Here is a 20,681-nt window from a genome sequence, read left to right as displayed (position 1 = left end):
GGGTGCATAAATTCAAGTTGAGGGAGGATGGTCGCTAGATAGTTCTGCAGAGGTATTCATTCAGCCAGCATGTGGTTGATTGTTGGAAAATGGCTTCTGTCTGTTGCTGTGGTGGCGGACTGGTTGAATAGGTTCAAAGAAGTAGAAAAATTCTTGGTGGTTGCAGTGTGTAGGTTTTTTTTTTTGACTGATGCTATATAAGCTTGCTTTCTTGCATCATTTGCCATTGCTACTATTACTTCTTAACCAGGAGAATAACTGTCCTCTCCAATTCTGTCCTGTGGCACCATATTTTGATGTCCCCCATTATATCCCCTTTTGTGAACTAACTAATACTTCAAATTCCTAAAATTTATTTACTTTAGCATTAGTTAAGGCACATTATGCAAGAAAGCAAGCTTATATAGCATCAGCCAAAAAAAAAAAAACCACACACACACACACACATCCTTCTCATTTCACCCATCCACTCGCTCCAAATGTTTGTATAGTTCTACCTTGAACCTATTTAAGCAAGATTGCTGGAAGTTTGTTCCAGCAATCAACCACACCCTGGTTAAAGGCAAACTTCCTCACATCTATCCTACAACTGTCTTTCCTCAATTTGAATTTATGCCCTCTCAGGTGATTATTCTGAGCAACAGGAAGAATCCCATCAGCATTGAGCATGCTGAAACCATTCAATGCTTTATACATCTGAATCAGATCACCTCGCAGGTGCCTAGTCTCTAGACACTGTAATTTGCAAAACTTAAGCATTTCTTTGTAAGAGCAACCCCTTTGTTCCATTCACTAACCTTGTTGCCCTTCTCTGCACTCGCTCCGACCCTAAGATCCTTATCACCCCAGAAGTCAAGAAAACCTAAGCTCTCAATAAAGTGACCACCTTCTGTGACCTCGAAACACCTAGAGAAACAGCGACCACAAACAGCTTCCTCTCGACCCAACAGTTGATTCAACAACCACAACTGACCACAAGAATTAGTGACAACCGGCACTGCACACCTGACTTAAACCAGACATGAGACAAAAGGTAATTGATCCCAAGGAAAGGACAATCATACTTGAGCAAACACATGGATGTGATAAACTGACCAGCACCACAAGGAAAGGACAACTGTGATATTGGAGCAAAGACCAGGACAGCAACTGATCGCTGCCTAAGCCATATGGCCACCCAGACCGGACACCTAGCCCAGCCTGCTTCCAACCCCTATCCATGAAGGGGGAGGTAACTTTTCGGCACCTGCCATCCAAACTTCCCTCTGGTGTGGCATGGGCATGCCACACTGCCTAGCAGGGGTCATCTGTTCTATCGGCCCCTTACTTCTACCCTCCATTCTTCAGCCTCCCCTCCCTCCCACTGTTATCTTTCATCTAGCATATATCCTCACATGTCTAAATTTAAACATCAAAATTTTGTCCAACCTATTAGGCCTTTTAACACATCTCTCTAGCATTCAACCCCAACCAGCAATTTCCTGACAGCAATCCCATTAAGCATTAATGTCAAACGCGTGAATTTTTATTTTTTTAGGACCTAGCCACTGAAATCCCAGGAAACTAGGTGGCAGGACCTGCCAGAGCAACTTGTTGTGATACTGGACACACCTGGCTAGCCTTCACATGGTAAGGTATGGGCAACATCGGGCCCCACTAGGGGCTTCGTGGCCAATAAGCCAGACAAATAATCGGCACATCACATCACACTGCACAGACATGGCCCACACACTTTCAAGTCTCTGGCTTGACAGTGTACTGTCCTCGATACAGCGAACACACGCAGAAATGGGAGAAATCCCCGGTGCCGTCTGACACAAACATACCTTATACCTTATCTCAGTATAGCACCACACAGTTGATACGTTACTCTGGGGTTACTGCTTCCCATATGCAGTACTTTACATTTGTCAATGTTAAACTTCAATTGCCACCTCTCAGCCCATCTGCTCAACTTTTCTAGATCCTGTTGCAGCAGCGTACTGTTATTAGTGTTATTAACAACCCTGCCAACCTTCGTATCACTGCCAACTTCAACATTAAGCCTGATACACCATCCTCAATATCATTTATAAATACAGAAAACAATAATGGACCCAACACTGAACCCTGAGGGACTCCACTAATAACATTAATCCACAAAGAGCAGTGTCCATTGATTACCACTCTCTGTCTTCTCCTACTCAACCATCCCTTTATCCATAGCAGCAATTTGCCTCCAATGTCATACTGCTCCAATTTGTGCAGCAGTCTTCCATGTGCAACAGTATCAAAAGCTTCCCTGAATTCCAATACAGGTAGCCCTCGATTTACGTTGGGGTTAGGTCTGGGGGAACAGGCGCAAATGGAATCGGCACAAATCGGCACCCTTTATATCATGAAGTCAATGGGAAATCACAGGATTAGGTTCCGGGCACCAAACATTTTACCTACCCTTTTCAATACTGGTATATTTAAAGCAAATAAATAAACTTTTTTAATTAAAAAAGTGTTTTATTTTTAATCTCCATAAATATAATAAGTACGTACATGTAAATAAAAAAATAAATTAATACATACATAAAACATTTTGACAATGGCGTAGTGTCAAAGTTTTAGTTGGCTCTTGAAGATCCTGGTTGAGGATCTGCTGTTGACAACCCTGATTGAGAAGATTGCCTTTTTTTGAAGAAAGGATCAAGTGTTGATTGCCTGAATTTCTTCCTCCTTTCTTTAAGAATTTCAAAATACGGGCTCAGGGTTGATGCGACACTCCTTTTAACTGTTTCACTCCTCTCCCACTCGTGATCAATGTCATAGAGCTCATTAGTGAGGGACTCTACACTTGCAAAGATCCATTGTAGATCACTGGTCTTCGTAATTTTTAGAGGAGAGTCTTCTTCTATCTCTTCCTCCTTGGATGCTCTTTAAGACATCAAATGACTGTCAATATTCTCTGATGGTAATGTTGGACACATCCAAAGCCTTCACCATTTCTGTAAATGTTTGCCACAGGTAATAAGGCAGCTATTACCCCCAGGTCCATGGGTTGCAAAACTGATGTTGTATTAGGGGGCATGTAGACAACATTAACTTTAAGAGGCATTCTGACTTCACCCAGATTTGTAGGATGTCCAGGGGCATTGTCCAAAATAATAATAGCCTTAGTTGGTAAATTTTTGTCATTGCAGAATTTGAGGACAGTAGGGCAAAAATAGTTGGTGTACCAATCCAAGAAGACATCCTGTGTCACCCAAGCCTTCTTGTTTGACTTCCAGTACACAGGCAACTTGGCTTTGTTTAAACCTTTCATAACATGTGGTGTTTCTGAATGGTACACCAACATTGGCTTCAATTTAAAATTGCCTGACACATTTGCTCCCAACAAAAGTGTCAGCCTGTCTTTTGATGCTTTAAATCCAGGAGCCGACATTTTTTCATGGGCAATGAAGATTCTTGAGGGCAACTTTTTCCAATCAAGGCCCATTTCATCAACATTGAAGATGAGATCTGAAGGGTAATAACCATCCTGTACTGTGGCCTGAAACTCTGCAGGGAATGCGGCAGCCACCTCAATATCTATACTTGCTGCCTTGCCAGTAATTTCAACACTTCTGCATTTGGTTCTTGCTTTAAATCTCATGAACCATCCCTTGCTAGCCAAAAATATTTCATTGCACTGACCTTCTTTGTTCTTTAAGTCTTCAAAAATTGACTTAGCCTTTTCAGTTATTACAGCTTGGGTCAAGGGAATGTTTTTTGGTTCAAATCATCGACCCAAAGTGTCAGCAATTGCTCCATTTTTTCCAAAAGCTTATTTCTGCTGTAACTAACTTGTGTAACACTTTGAATCTATTGTTTTATTTTATCAGCATTCTTTATTTTATCAGCATAATTGTAGTAACAGTCGACAGAGGCATATTCATAGCCCTACACACATTATTGTTGCCGACCGGGCTAGCCGAGTGGGTAAAGTACCTGCCCGGCAACCCAAAGGTCGCGGGTTCGATTCCCGCCTCGGGCTTGGATCACTGTACTGCAAAAATCCTTTGGAGGTGCAATATGGCCACAGAAGCCGATGCGCCAACAACTACCAAATCAAAAAAAAAAAAACATTATTGTTATTATTATTAGCCATATGGTGCAAGGAAGCCTGAGGCTTATGCTGCACCAGCAAAAAAAAAATTTCCAAGTTACCCTGAGAGAGAGAGAGAGAGAGAGAGAGAGAGAGAGAGAGACAGAGACAGACAGAGGTAGAAAGGAATCACCAAGAAAGAGAAGAATGATGATATCCAGCTCGGAACTCTGGGTATGCCAAGCCCATACTCACCAGATGTGAGTCCCGGGGGTAAATTAGGGCAGCTTTCACCAGCTTCCATCCTCCGAATAACCTCCATGTTATTAGATCGACGTGCTTTTTTCACGCTTTCATTTTCACTAGTATTCATTGAACTTCTTTTACCAGACATGGCATCTCTTTATTCTAATTAAATTAAAAACTTAATAGCACGACTGGCAAAAATAACACACGGATATCACTATTATTAATGATTATGTATTTAACTTAATAGCACAATTAGTAATAAATTTTCAACACGTGTACATGGTGTAAACAACCAACTGAATGTTTTACCTTCCACTTCCACGAGTGGCTACTTTTGAGGGCAGAAAGTTTTCTCGTCTCTGATACAGACGCGCTAATTGCTGATTAGTTCAATTGTTCTTGATCATGTGAACAGTGATCAAGTACAGTACGATGCTCATAAATTTTGTATGATGATTTTAAACTTTCAATTCATAAAAAAAATTGCAAAAATAAAAAAATAATAATAAAAATGGCCTTGTGATTAGTGACCAGTGCAAAACGAGGGCTACCTGTATATGATATCAAAATTAATTTTTGCATCCAGTTCCTTTGTGACCACATCATAGTATCCAATCAAATTGGTCAGACAAGACTTTCCCTTAATAAAACCATGCTGTGTCTGAGCTATAACTGAAGTCTTTTCTAGATGATCCTGCAGTGCTTCTTTAAACAGTGCTTCCATTAATTTCCCAGGAACAGAAGTTAAACTAACAGGTCTGTAATTTCTTGTGTCACCCTTTGATCCTCCTTTGTGAATTGGGAACACATTTGCACATCTCCCGTCCATGGATACCTCCCCTGAGTCCAAGGAAGCTGTCGTAATTATGGCTAAGGGTTTTTCTTACCTCCTTTGCTGCCTCCTTTAATATAACTGGATAGATCCCATCCACCTCAGGTGCCTTTCTTATGTTTATCTTCAACAATTTCTCCTCCACTTTGCTCTCAGTTATTACAAAATCATCTAGCTTACTGCCAGAGTTAAATTCACCTCTGTCATTCCCCTCCCTGAATAACTTCTCATGTGTGAATGTAGATGCAAAATACTTATTTGTTAGCTTCCTGAGCAGGATCATCAACAGTTGAACCATCAATATCCAGTGGACCGATCTGATTCATCCCCTTCCTTCTAGAGTTTACATAAGTAAAGAACTCTTTGCTGTTTTTCTTTGCATCCTTTATTCATACCATTAGTGCTCAAGCAACTATACGTGCACCTGATTTTGCTCCTAGTAATCCTAAAGCATCCCATGTAATTACTAGTTCCCTGAGGGCCACCATGTCTTGTTATTCTCCATACCTTGTTTTCCCCTCTGCTGTATGTCCCAACAGAAGTAGTACAAGAATCACTTTCATATCTGCTGTAGCTGCTGGAAACTATTAATGCCTGTATTCCCCCACCTATATGTTACATCTGCTGTTATGAAATATCATCAAAAGAAGAAATTAAAATAACAGAATATTTCAGAGATGATGTAGATGCATTACTCTGCCATTTTAACACTTCAAAGTTATTATTATGCCTAATAGTGGATGAATGCTGATATTTGGTGTTATTTAGTGAACAGGTACTGCTGAATAAATGATGTTGAAGATTTAGGTGTAACTAATATAAACTCAATTTTTAGATTTTCTTAAACTTAAACATAATTAGAATTACTGTTATTTAATATAGTCTTAAACGTGTAAATGAAAATATTTTTAGCTTAACTGATATCAGGAATAATTTTACAGGAAATACAGTGACAACAGTAGGTGAAGAAAAAAAATATAATCCACGGCTGACAAAATCTAAAGCAGAATTTGTTGAAATAATGAAGAATTTGAATCTTTCATATCCAAAAATGATCGGTAGGTGTTTTATTGTTAAATATAGTAGCATATAATATTGATGTAAAGATCAATATATTAAATGGTTGCCCTTTAAGGTGACCCTGATTAAAGATATCTAAACCAGTATTTAATGGAGGAACTGCAACCAAATTTGTAAGATATGTTTGTTTGTTTGTTTGGAGGATGCAAAAGAAAACTGGCGCCTCCGTAGCCAGGTGGGAAGGAGCAGCAGTGTGTAGGACACGCTTCTTGATTAGACCGGGGTTCGAGCCTGTCACCACCAAATACGGAGGATGCGGAAAGGTCAGGGAATGACCAACGCATATCCCGGAGCAATATGGCCTTAGTTGCTAATGCTCCTAAAAACCAAATAATAACAAGCAAAAGAAAACTGTACAAGAAACACTGATTCCAAAAATCACTACCAGGGAGAAAGTTTTGGTGTGTGTTTGTGATTAACAATTTATATGACCTGCGTGGCTATTTGTACTGCAAATGAAGAACAATCTTTTAACATTGGTAGAATAATGTAACTTTATTGCAAGACATTTTAATGTGAGCATTATCAGTAACCAATGTGCAGCATGAATGTTGTCAGGTATGTTAACACTATATCAACAGTATGGTACTGTTTATTCTGAGTGGTGACGTTAGAATCATCAGTCAGTACTCATGCACCTCAATGTGGTTACAATCATGGTCTAGCAGAAGCTTAAAATGAGTAACAGCATGGTCAACTATGATGCTATTCTTCAGGGTTGCTAGGTCGGGAATGCCTGACATAAAGCAGCTACACTGTGGGCACTGAGTGGCTGATTATCCCTTCAGTGGTAAAATGCTATTGCAGCAGTTCTGCAGATTTTCCAGTATGTGGAGGTGCTCCACCTTTTATAAAAACTGTTGTTTCCAGGCACCCTTGCTGTTGTGGTTGTAAGTGGCAATGACTGCTAACATTGACTGCATGGGTATTGTCCGCAACTCACTCTTGTTTGAGGGGTTTTCTTCCTGGCTTTGGTCCTAGATTTCATGTTTTCTTGAGCTGTGCATTCATTTTTCTGATACCACATGATACTATTGGACTGTTTCAGTAATGCTTGCAGTGTCTGTAATCTGGAATTGCTGCTGATCCATTGCTTTTATTCCGATTGTAGAACTACGCAATCTCAGCATGCACTGGTAATGCATCTCACCTTACCAGTGCATGCTGAGATTGCACCTTACCAGTGCAATCTCAGCATGCATTGGTAAGGTGAGATGCATTGGTTTCCTAACATGACAATATCCTTATTGCAGCATCTTATGCCTTCCATTCCATATTTATGCATGAGTGGAGTGGGATTTTTGAAACTAATTTTGTTTTTCATATAATTCTGTCAGTCTTTGAATATTCTCCAGCCAAATTTGGTGTTGAAAATCCTCCATTAGACTGCACTAAGCATAAAATTTCATTAAAACCTTTTGCTAAATAATGTTTCTGAGCCATTAAACACTATAAATTTACTTGTACATCAACTCCTAACTAGTTGTACTGGACTTGATTGGTGCTTCTTTTGAAAAATGGATTGCTTGTTAATTATTGGTTTAGGGTTAATGGTTTCACTACTTTCCTAAATATAGATGCAATTTTACTTCAGTAAGTTTTGAAATGAAAATTTATTGTTCACCTAGAATTGTAATTGAAAATAACTTGCCATATCCGGTGTGACCATCTTTATTACTATTTTTGCTTCTGGTTAATCTTGCCACTTTTTGTTTCATTGTAACTTAAAAAAAAAATGTGTTTCTCTCCCTATCTGTGGTTGCTGCTACTGTCACAGCAATTGGGAAATTTTGTTTTATTGTTTATTATTATATAAAATAGTTACTTGTCTTGATTATTATTATTAGTGATGTAAATTGGTTTAATGTTTTGATGATTATTGTTATCAGTTCTTTTCTTAATTTCTTTCAGAAAACATTTTAATAGCTGTGTATGTATAAGCTTAAATTTTTACATGCTTAATGGTTTTTAAATGGGAAATATGTGACTTGCTGATAGTTTTGTGTTTATATTTTATATTAATAATGCTTTATTTTTATTTTAAGGAGCATTATAAGAGTAAAACTCTTTATTTTCAAAAAATAAGACTTTACTTTGAAAAATTTGCTAAACATGTAGAAAAACAACATTCTTGAATATTTCATTAAAATAAACGAATGAAAATAATTCATTCAATAAAATAATTGAATGAATTATTTTTATTCAAAAAAATGAATAAGTAAAAGGTTGAATATTGTTGTACCACAGACAGAATTTTAAAAAACCAACAACTTTTTTTTTTTTTTTTTTTTTCAGAAATTAAAAAAAAAAAAAAAAATGGGCACCTGAGAGGTGATCTGATTGAGATGTTTAATGCTTTAAGTGGATTGAGCAAGCTCAGTGCTGATGGGATTCTTCATCAGACAAACTTCCATCTGTCATTTTGGAAGTTGATAGCTTAAATAAATTCAAGGAAAAACTAGATGAACCATTGGAGAGAATGGATAGGTGAAATGGGATTTGATTTTTTTTTATAACCAATGCTGTATAAGCTTGATTTCTTGCATCTTTTGCCAATACTAATTCTAAAAAAAATAATTAAAAAAAAGTCTTGGGCATATATCAGGTACTTGCATAGCCACCTGTGTTTGATTGGGGACACAATCAGTGCTGGTTAACATTTAAACAATAAAAGACTTAAATAAATTAACACAGAAACAGTTAGCCATTTTGACTGTGAGACAATTGTCCTAGTGTTGCCCATCCACAACTGACTAAGTGGTAGGCTCCATTGTCTGTGTGTTTCTTCATTCTCTTTGTCTTTTTATTTTGAACGTTTCATTTGCCAATTCAAATACAGTATGGTTCAAAAGTAATGCCCTTTTTTTTAAATTTTTATACTTGAAATGTTTATTTCAAATAACTTCTTAATTTTCAGCTTTTTTCTATTCTTATTAATTTTTTTGTTTTCTAATTTTCTGTTTCAGGTTTGAAATATAATTTTATTCAAGATTACCCTAAATGAACATGAATTATCGTTTAACAAAGGAACCAAGAGCGGCACATTATTACCAAAACAACAGTAATGGAACTAAAGCTGCTCATTTGTTAACAGAAGAATTTAATATTTGGCAAGTTCAAAGTCATAATATTATAAGACTGGTCAGAAAATTTGAAGAAACCGGAAGCATAAATGATGCAAAAAAATCAGGAAGGACAGTTTCAGCAATAACAGTAGAAAAGTTGGATGAATTAAGACAATCAAATGAACTCCTCAAAAATCCAGTTGATGTCTATATGCAGAGTTGGGTAATAGTAAAAGCCATTTTACTATTACCCAACATTTGTCAATTTCTTCGACTTATAAAAAGATATTTGTCAATTTCTTCAACTTATAAAAAGATATTTGTCAATTTCTTCGACTCTTAAATGGGAATAAGATGAAGCCCTTACATTCTTCGGGTGCTACAAAGTTTGCATAATGGTGGTCAAGACAGATGGATGTAATTTTGCAAAAATTTTCTTGAACAAAGTTTGTGAAGATGAGGAGTTTCCTGATAAGATATTGTCGTCAGATGAAGCAAATTTCAAACCAAACGGGCTATAAAGAAATTGTAAAATAAATTGAAATAAAAAAGAGTATTTCTTTCAGATCACTTTGTAGTTTATACTTTTCAAAATCAAAACGAATCTGCAAAATATTTCATCAGTGATAGCCTGAAACTGATATCTCAGATCAGCATGAAGCTGACAATTTTGAAAAACACAAATTGAGTTTTCAAATTCCTCACAAGAACGTGCCTCATTTTCTTTAAGCCAAGTTCCTCCAGCTTAGCATGAAGGGTACAGTGCCCCATGATGATATGTTAGTGACAGGCCAAAAGACTTGTCCAAAACCTTAATTTCAATTTCCTCTTGATTTCTTTTCTTTTCCCTTTTCACCATATAAGGGCCTGTACTCAATTGTATCATCCACAAATGAAGTCAAGCCATTAATTTATTTTCATATAGTCTCTCCTCAAGTATGATGTATGCAACTTGCGACAATCTTGACTTATGGTGGTCATTTCCAGAAAAAATTTTAAATATTTTACACAACTGTGATGCTTCTGTATGACTACCTCAGCCACCTGTACAATAGTATTAAAGGAAGCACCCACACAGATAGCTCATGAAATTGCCCAAAATCATCAATTTCGAGTTAGATGCATTTTTTCTAAATTCTATATATCTGCATTTGAAAATCTGATCTATCTATCGATGTAAATCATGCCTACAAGGACAAAAAAACAGAGAGAGTGTGTGAGAGAAACATCCTTCCACTTTGAACTTATCGAGAAGATTTCTGGAAACTTTTTAATACATATAACATGAAATTTCTGATTAAATGACAACAATGACACACCTAGATGATAGGTGTTTGGAAATTATACATGCTAAAGAAACAGATTTTAGAGATTTGTAAACACTAAACTAATAAAGTATAAAACTACTAAAAAAAACTAAAATATAAAATAAAAAGAAAAATAGTTTATTACATAAATAAACAAACAAATAAAAAAAGAAATAATAAATGCATTATGTACCTAAAAAAAAAAAAAAAAAAGCTTAGTAGGTAGGGCTTACATTGTATTTTAGCATTACCATATGATGCAAGAAAGCAAGCTTATGCAGCATTGGCCGAAAAAAAAAAAAAAAAAAACACTTCCATTTCATCCCTCTGTTTGTTCCAAATACCTGTCCAGCTCACCCTTAAATTTATTTAGACTATCAACTTCCACAATAAAAGATGGAAGTCTGTTCCACAATCAACTACCCGCTGGCTAAAGGCAAACTTCTGCACATCTATCCTACAACCGTCTTCTGAGCAAGAGGAAGAATCCCATCAGCACTGAGCATGTTCAAACCATTCAAGGCTTTATACACCTCAGTCAGATCACCTCGCAGGTGCCTAGTCTCCAGGCACTGTAATCTGCAATTTAAGCCTTTCTTCATAAGAGCAACCCTTTGTTCCATTCACTAATCTTGTTGCCCTTCTCTGTATTCATTTCAACAGCTCTGCATCTTTCTTAAAATGAGGCCTTCAGACCTGTATACAGTACTCAAAGTGTGGCCTGACCATTGCCTTATACAAAGGGGTAATCACCTACTTATCACTACTAGAAAAATTTCTGTATATCATTGACAAGACACCATGAACTACTCTTGCAGACTGTCTGCACTGCTCAGTAAACTTCATATCTGCCTGCACAATTACTCCCAGGTCCTTTTATTCTCTACCACTGTCAGTGTAGTACCATAGAGTTGATCCGTTACTCCGGGGTTACTGCTTCCCATATGTAGTACTTTACATTTGTCAATGTTAAACTTCACTTGCCACTTCTCAGCCCATCTGCTCAACTTTTCTAGATCCTGTTGCAACTGTGTACTGTCATTAGTGTCCTTAACAACCCTGCCAACCTTTGTATTGTCAGTATCATTTATAAATACAGAAAACAACAATGGATCCAACACTGAACCCTGAGGGACTCCACTAATAACATTAGTCCACGAAGAGCAGTGTCCATTGATTACCACTCTGTCTTCTCCCACTCAACCATCCCTTTATCCATAGCAGCAATTTGCTTCCAATGCCACACTGCTCCAATTTGTGCAGCAGTCTTCCATGTGCAACAGTATCAAAAGCCTTTCTAAGATCCAAATATATGATATCAAAGTTATTCTCTGCATCCAATTCCTTTGTGACCACATCATAGTATCCTATCAAATTGGTCAGACAAAACTTCCGCTTAACAAAACCATGCTGTGTCCAAGCTATAACTGAAGTCTTGTTTAGATGATCCTGCAGTGCTATTTTAACCAGTGCCTCCATTAATTTCCCTGGAACAGAACTTAAACTAACAGGTCTATAATTACTTGTGTCGCCCTTTGATCCTCCTTTGCGAATTGGGGTCACATTTGCACATCTCCAGGCCTTAGCCATAATTATGAGGGCTTCCCTGAGTCCAGGGAAGCCCTCATAATTATGGCTAAGAGTTTTCTTGCTTCCTTTGCCACCTCCTTTAATATAACTGGATAGATTCCATCCACCCCAGGTGCCTTTCTTTTGTTTATCTTCAGCAATTTCTCCTCCACTTTCCTCTCAGTTATTACAAAATCATCTAGCTTACTGCTAGAGTTTAATTCACCTCTGGGATTCCCCTCCCTGAATAACCCCTCGTGTGTGTGAATGTACATGCAAAATACTTATTTAGTTTGTTAGCCACCTGAGCAGGATCATCAACAGTTGAACCATCAATATCCAGTGGACCAATCTGATTCATCCCTTTCCTTCTAGAGTTTACATAGGTAAAGAACTGTTTTTCTTTGCATCCTTTGCCAAAGATATCTCATAATCTGCCTTTGCCTGCCGAATCTACTTTGTGACTTGGTTACAGACCAGCTTATATCTATCATAGGCTTCCATGTCACCCATTAATTTATATGTATCCCATGCATTTTTCTTCTCTACCATATGTCTCATTAGTTCATCTGATATCCATTTACGCCTAAACTTTGAACAATATTTCTTAGTTGGTGTGTAAAGCCTAGTAGCTTTCAAGATTAATTCTTTGAATGCCTCCCATTTTGAATTTGCTGTTTGTAACATCATCAGTTGGTCCCACCATATAGAATTTAAATACTGTCTCAGACCACCGTACTCACCTTTACGAAAGCAAAAGCCCTTCCCTTCCCTTTACCCCTAATGGTAGTTACCTCTTTGAGTAAATCTCACTTCAGCACACTGTGATCACTGCCACATAGTGGTTCCTTTACCTGCAGAATCTTAATGCATGAAGAATCTCTACTGGTAATTAGATGAAGAGTATTACTCCCTCTAGTTGCCTCCCGAACATGCTGATGTAGAAAACAATCATCCAATAATGCAATAATTAAAGACAAACACCAGCCAAGGAATAAAAAATTTTTACTATAAAAATAATAAAATGATGTGATACACTATCGGAAGACTAAAATATTACAATAAATTACGATAAAATAAACTACGATAAAACATTAAAAATATAGTTTAAAATTTTTAAAATTAATATAGTTTAAAATATAGTTAAAAATTTAAAAAAAATTTAACTATATTTTTAATGTTTTATCGTAGTTTATTTTATCGTAATTTATTGTAATATTTTAGTCTTCCGATAGTGTATCACATCATTTTATTATTTTTATAGTAAAAATTTTTTATTCCTTGGCTGGTGTTTGTCTTTAATTATTGCAGTTTGGAATTTCCCAGCCCCATAGGCCTGTTTGAAGATATAATCATCCAATAAATTCCCAAAAGCCTTAAAAAGACAAAAGACTTGTAAGTCAGTTTGAGGAGCGACTGTGTTCTTTTTAATATAATTCAAAAAAATCTCTGTTTTGCTACTATAAGATCTGTAGACTCTTTGGCTGAAATTACTTTTACAGACCATACAGCTGGCCCTGCTAGTAACCAAAAACAGATCTCTTTTTTGTTGCTGTATGTTTTCTTATTAAACTGTTAGACGTTCTGTTCCATATAGCTGCAACATCTCCTAATTCTTGAATGAATAGTGATAGCATTGTTAATGGGGGATTTGATCTATTGATTATGTTTGCATCCAACCAATTTTTAACTTGTTTTATGCTAATCTACGGAAAGCAGCTTAGTGAACACTTGTTTTTCTATATGTTGTGCATTCTAGAAATGACAAAATTTGGACAAATAGCAAACATAAATTTTGTTGTAAACTTGAAACCTCAGCCATGTAAATTCTTGAAATGCTTGTTACAGTTTACAGTTATGATGCTATAGTGGGGGGGGGGGAACAGTTTTTTTTTCTTGAAGGTGAAGAAGAAGCAGCTGCCCATTAACACGTCAAAATGAACTAGACATTAATGAAGTTTGAACCATCATTTGATAATATGTTAGGGCGTTGAACAGTTTAAGTATTTTCAAAGGTAAGGTAAATTTTTTTCTTGAAGGTGAAGAAGAAGAAACAGCTACCCATTTACACACTTCAAAATGAACTAGACATTAAGAAAGTTTGAACCATCATTTGATAAGATTGACTACTGATTATTTGAGAAATTGGCAAGGAGGTACTTCTTTTCATTTCGTTTTAATTTCAGGCCATTTTGAGTGAAGCTGTAGGCACGAGGCTAGTGAGCATGAAGTTCCTTTTATCCATTGTAACAACTTGCCCCTAATGCCATACTGCTCCAATTTGTACAGTAGTCTTCCATGTGCAACAGTATCAAAAGCTTTCCTGAATTCCAAGTATATGATATCAAAATTATTTTTTGCATCCAGTTCCTTTGTGACCACATCATAGTATCCAATCAAATTGGTCAGGCAAGACTTCCCCTTGACAAAGCCATGCTTTGTCTGAATTATTATTGTTATCTTATCTAGATGATCCTGCAATGCTTCGTTAACCAGTGACTCCGTTATTTTCCCTGGAATGAAAAGTCAAACTAACAGGTCTGTAATTACTACAGGTCTGAATTATTACTGTTATCCTATCTAGATGATGATCCTGCAATGCTTCGTTAACCAGTGATTCCGTTATTTTCCCTGGAATGAGAAGTCAAACTAACAGGTCTGTAATTACTTGTGTCATCCTTTGAACCTTGTGTCATCCTTGACAAAAGGATCAAGGATGACAGACTTATGTCAAAAGGATGACACAAGTCTGTCATCCTTTATGAATTGGAGATAAATTTGCACATCTCCAGTCCGTGGGGACTTCCCCCGAGTCCAAGAATGCTCTCATAATTATGGCTAAGGGTTTGCTTACTTTCCAGTCCGTGTGGACTTCCCCCGAGTCCAAGAATGCTCTCATAATTATGGCTAAGGGTTTGCTTACTTCCTTTGCCACCTTCTTTAATATAACTGGATAGATCCCATCTACCCCAGGTGCCTTTCTTATGTTTAACTTCAACATTTGCTCTCAGTTATTACATGTTTGTTATTGTTTGTTATTTGGTTTTTTTTAGGAGCATTAGCAACTAAGGCTATATTGCTCCGGGATATGCGGTGGTCATTCTCTGACCTTTCCGCATCCTCCGTATTTGGTGGTGACGGGCTCGAACCCTGGTCTAATCAAGAAGCGTGTGCTATGCACTGTTGCTGCTGCTGCTGCTGCTGCTGCTCCTTCCCACCTGGCTACGGAGACGCCTAGTTATTACATGTGTGAATGTTAGATGCAAAATACTCATTTAGTTCAGCAGCTATCTGAGAATGATCATCTACAGTCAAATCATTGATATCAAGTTGACCAATCTGATTCATCCCCTACCTTTTAGAGTTTATATAAGTAAAGAAGTCTTTGCTGTTTTTCTTTGCATCCTTTGCCAAAAATCTTTCATAATCTGACTTTGTTCGCTTAACCTCCTTTGTGACTTGATTACAGACTAGCTTGTATCTACCGTAGGCTTCTGTGTTACCTGACAATTTATGTGCACCCCATGCATTTTTCTTTTCTGCCACGGGTCTCATTAGTTCATCTGACATTCATTTCGGCCTAAACCTAGAACATTATTTCTTAGTTGGAAAAAAAAGCCTAGTAGCTTCCAAAATTACTTCCTTGAATCCTTCCCATTTAGAATTTGCTGTTGGTAACATCAGCAGTTCGTCCCACTGTATTAGAACCTAAAAAATCTCTGTGACCACTGTAGTCGCCTTCATGAAATCAAAAACCCTTCCCTTTACTCCTGATGGTAAAGTGAACATCAGTACACTGTGATCATTGCCTCCTAGTGGTTCCTTTATCTGTATATTCTTGATGCATGAATAATCACTGCTGATAATCAGATTAAGAGTGTTACTCCCTCTTGTTGCCTCTCTAACATGCTACTGTAGAAAACAATCTTCCAATAAATTCACAAAAGCCTTGCTAGTGTGCGAGTGACTAACCCACAAGTTCCAATCTATATGTGGAAAATTAAATCCTCCATTATAAGACACTCTGATTTACTGGCCCACTCTGTTTCTTTGTATAATTGTTCATTGCACTCATCAGAGACATTAGGCCTATAACAAACTCCTACACTCATTTTTGCTTTCCCAGTGCCTTTGTCACCAGACTGACTCAACATTGAACTGTCCATCTATGTCAACTGGATGCACTTCCTTAGATTTTGTGTTTCTTAACTAACAGCATAACCCCTCTCCCCTCCTTTCCTATCATGTCTATTCTTTCTGTACATATTGTACTCCCCAAATTCCAATTCTGAATTCCTTATGTCTGAGTGACATCACGTCTCTGATATCCCAACAATATTTGCCTTGGATGTGTTAACCAGCACTTCAAATTCATCAGATTTATTTACTATACTCCTAGCATTTGTGTACATGCAAGCTCAACTGTCTACTCTTAGTTACTCTAACACAGCCCATGTATAATAACTTCATTATCACCTGCTAGCAGAGGTCCTGTTTATCATTGACAGGACTCCATGAGCTGGTCCAAAAACTGCACTGCTCTTAAAACTTCATATCTGATGGCACAGTTATCCCCAGGTCATTTTCATTCACCACTATCTGCACAGTTGGTACATTACTCTGGGGTTGCTGCTACCCATATGCAGTACTTTGCATTCGTCAATGGTAAACTTCAGTTGCCACATCTCAGTTCATCTGGCAAATTTTCTAGATCCTCATGCAGCAACATACTATCATCACCGTAATTAATAACCCTTGCCATTCTTTGTATCATTCTGCAAACTTGGACATTAAGCCTGATATACTTTCATCAGTATCATTAATAAATATATAAAACAACACTGGACCCAACACCGTACCCTGGGAGACTCCACCAATTAGCCCACTAAGATCAGTGTCCAATGATTACCACTCTCTGTGTTCTCCCACTCAACCATCCATTTATCCATAGCAGCAGCTTGTCAATGGCACACCACTTCAATTTGTACAGCAGTCTTTTTTTATTATTATTATTAGCCATATGGTGCTGGGAAGCCTGAGGCTTATGCTGCACCAGCCAAAAAAAATTCTGAGTTACTCTGTGTGTGTGTGTGTGTGTGTGTGTGTGTGTGTGTGTGTGTGTGTGTGTGTGTGTGTGTGTGTGTGTGTGTGTGTGTGAGTGAGTGAGTGAGTGAGTGAGAGAGAGAGAGAGAGAGTCCAAAATAGAAGGAATTACGAAGAAAGAGGAAAAGAGAAGAATGATGATATTCAGCTCAGGACTCTGTGGGTGCCAAACCCATACTCACCAGATGTGAGTGCAACATGTCAGAAGCTTTCCTGAAATCGAAGTATATGATATCAAAATTATTTTTTGCATCCAGTTCATTTGTGATCACATTGTAGTATCCAATCAAATTTGGTCTTGGCGCATTATAGCCTTAGTAGCTGATGCGCCAATAAAACCAAAAAACCCAAACCCAAACCCAATCAAATTGATCAGACAAGGTTTCCCCTAAACCATGCTGTGTCTGAACTATAACTGCAGACTTGTCTAGATAATCCTGCATTTCTTCTTTAACCACTGACTTCATTATTTTACCTGGAATAGAAGTTAAATTAACAAGTCTGTAATCACTCAGGTCACCCTTTGATCCCCCTTTGTGAATTGGCAATACATTTGCACATCTACAGTCCATGGGGACCTCCCCCTGAATTCAAGAATTCTCTCATAATTATGGCTAAGAGTTTGCTTACTTCCTTTATTGCCTTCTTTAATATAGCTTGATAGATCCCATCCACCCCAGGTGCCTTTCTTGTGTTTAACTTCAATTTTTCCTTCACTCTCCTCTCAGTTATTACAAAATCGTTTAGCCCCCAATTAGAGTGTGATAAACTTCTGGCCTCCACTTTGCTACAGAATTCCTCATGTGTGAATGTAGATGTCTTTTCTCAGGCAGCATGAAGTGGAGATGGTGATACTGGTTGCAACTGGTCTGCATCAGTGTGGGATGAAAGAGGATTGTACTCATGATACATGCTAGCTATTAGTCCCTCCCCACAGGAAAATCTCCATATAAAAGATATCTGCTCTACAACATCATCATCATCAATTTTTGTTCCTGGCAAACTTTTCCTAGTTCTCTTTTGCCTATCCTTTTTTGCAACATATTTCCCATTTTCCTGACAATAGAGTCACCTACATTTACTACCTCCTTTGGGAGCAGTGCAAACTGCCTTGGAGGTTACTACTTGTTGTCTGCTGCATGTGAGGCTCTGGCTTGAGTTGGACAGCTGAGAGCTTGATGGGCCCCCATTTTACTTGCTTTGAGGGCATCCCTGTTCTTCAAGGTCTCAGAAATGTCTGTAAGAACGCTGACTTTATGCCTAATTTCCTTGTACTGTCGGCACTGAACATGCAGATATTCCCCTTGGGTCCATGCCCTGTTCCAGATAGGTCCATAAACGTTGCGCAAGTGGTACATTTTTGTTAGGGCGTGATTCGTAAGAGAACCACCCCTTCATTTCTCCCCCCCAAGCACATCACTCTACTTTGAGCTTGTTGCTTAGCTACTCTAGTGATAAGGCATGATTTTTGTTTAAATTCAATTTAATCTAAGAATATATACTAAACTGATAGATACCTAAGATACCTAAATGCAGTAATACTTATTGCACTATCAAGTTACGTTATGTGTATTGAGCTGTCAAGTTTACATTATATGTTTTGTTCTATGCCATTAGGTTTGTATATTTTTAAATTAGTTATAACCTTACTAGAATAAAGTTTCTCAGCTAAGACAAAAAAAAATATATGCCAGCGTATGCTAATATATCTACAAGCTACTGGTTTACTGCAATTAAAAACCTACAATTCCACTACTGTGCACTACACTACTAGTTATGTGATACTATATTTGTGGCAAATCACCAATAAAAAAGCCCCAAAAGCTAAATTTAAAAATAAACTAACTAATGTGACTATAAAGTTAGTTTTGCAATACGATTTAATGTGTTAATTTGGTCATTAAAACAGAAAAAAATTTTCAAAATGTTATCTGTTCCCAGGAGCTCAGAATTCTTCAACTTTGCAGTTTGTACACTCTCAAATCGTCTTCACAACAAGAGCGGAATGGTATTGTCGTGCAGCTAGAACCAGCTGCATTTTTCTTAAATTTGGCATTGTTTGGGAAATACCTTTCAGTAGTTTTTGTGAATCTGTACATGAATACACCATTCACTCTCCCCCCGCGGCTCTGTAGCCAGGTGGACAGGAGCAGCAGTGCATAGCACACGCTTCTTGATTAGACTGGGGTTCGAGTCCATGACCACCAAATACGGAGGATGCGGAAAGGTCAGGGAATGATCACAGCATATCCCCGGAGCAATATGGCCTTAGTTGCTAATGCTCCTAAAAACCAAATAACAAACAAACGCTCTCCCCCTTTCGGGTACAAATTTCTTGTGAACTGCACTGTTTGTCGAAAAAAAAATGAACAGCATCGACTTAATCCTGGACTTCTGCAAACATACTTTTTGGGCATTAGTGATGATTTGAAGTCCACTGCATGTTCTAATGCTTTGTCTCTGAGGCTTGCTGAAATGCCCAACACTTATTTCCAGTGACAATGCAGTAAGGAATTGGGACCGTCTTGACAAGTTTGGATGAAGTCTTTGCACGATGATACTCTCTGTTGCTTCTGGTCATCCATGAAGCTATGCAGCACAAATTTTGGATAGACCTTATTCATATCCAACTCATCAGCTGTCATTCTGAGGGATCAAATGGTGATCTCTTGCTACAACTTCCTGAACAATTTCCTGGGGTAGAATTTTTTTCAGGAGGTCTGTGCTTGCTAACAGGAGAGGCTGCTTCTACAGGGATGGGATACACTTAAATAGAAATGGTGCAAGAATATTTGCTGATGCTATCCAGGCAGTGTTAGGTAGGGTGGAAAACTGCTAGGATTCACACACTAATGGATTAACAGTAGCCACAGGCAGAGATGAAAGTGATTCTTGCATTGGAATGAGCTGCAGCTTGGAAAGCGAGGTGCTGGGGATTTCAAGGACTGCTGGGAGTCATCATGGAACAAGTAAATGCATGGGTTTTGTTGGGGTAACTAAGAATAAGAATAGGTGCATGTATACCACTGCATATAAACCAATGCTAGGAGTATAGTAAATAAATTCGATGAATTTGAGGTGCTTGGTGAAGACATCAAAGGTGGATATTGTTGGGCTATCAGAAACATTGTGTCACACAGAGATAAAAAATGCAGAATTGAAATTTAGGGAGCACGGGTACAGAAAAGATAGACCGGATAGAAAGGAAGGAAGGGTCATGCTGTTAGTTAAGAAACACATAAAATCTAAGGAACTGCGTCCAGTGACATGAGTGGAAAACACTGTGAAAGCAAAGGTATAGAATAGGAGTGTGTTATAGGCCTAATGACTCTGATAAATACAACGAACAACTCTACAGAGAAATAGAGTGGGCAGTAAATCAGATTGTCTTATAATAGGGAGGTTTAACTTCCTGGATATAG

At 37.7% G+C, this 20,681-nt stretch overlaps 1 protein-coding gene across 1 annotated transcript in view; it reads left to right on the top strand.

Annotated features, from left to right (window-relative positions):
• Positions 1–20,681, top strand: part of LOC150089278 (uncharacterized) — a 158,507-nt gene that overhangs the window by 112,485 nt on the left and 25,341 nt on the right. The window contains exon 6 of the mRNA XM_090368463.1: positions 6,077–6,193. Coding sequence (XP_090224589.1) covers positions 6,077–6,193 — 117 coding nt within the window. The remainder of the gene's footprint in view (positions 1–6,076; positions 6,194–20,681) is intronic.

The sequence above is a fragment of the Mastigoproctus giganteus genome, chromosome 2 (genome assembly GCF_048544385.1).
Source record: "Mastigoproctus giganteus isolate SK-2022 chromosome 2, ASM4854438v1, whole genome shotgun sequence".
Classification (NCBI taxonomy): Eukaryota; Metazoa; Arthropoda; class Arachnida; order Uropygi; family Thelyphonidae; genus Mastigoproctus; species Mastigoproctus giganteus.
This window is presented reverse-complemented; position numbering and strand designations above follow the sequence as displayed.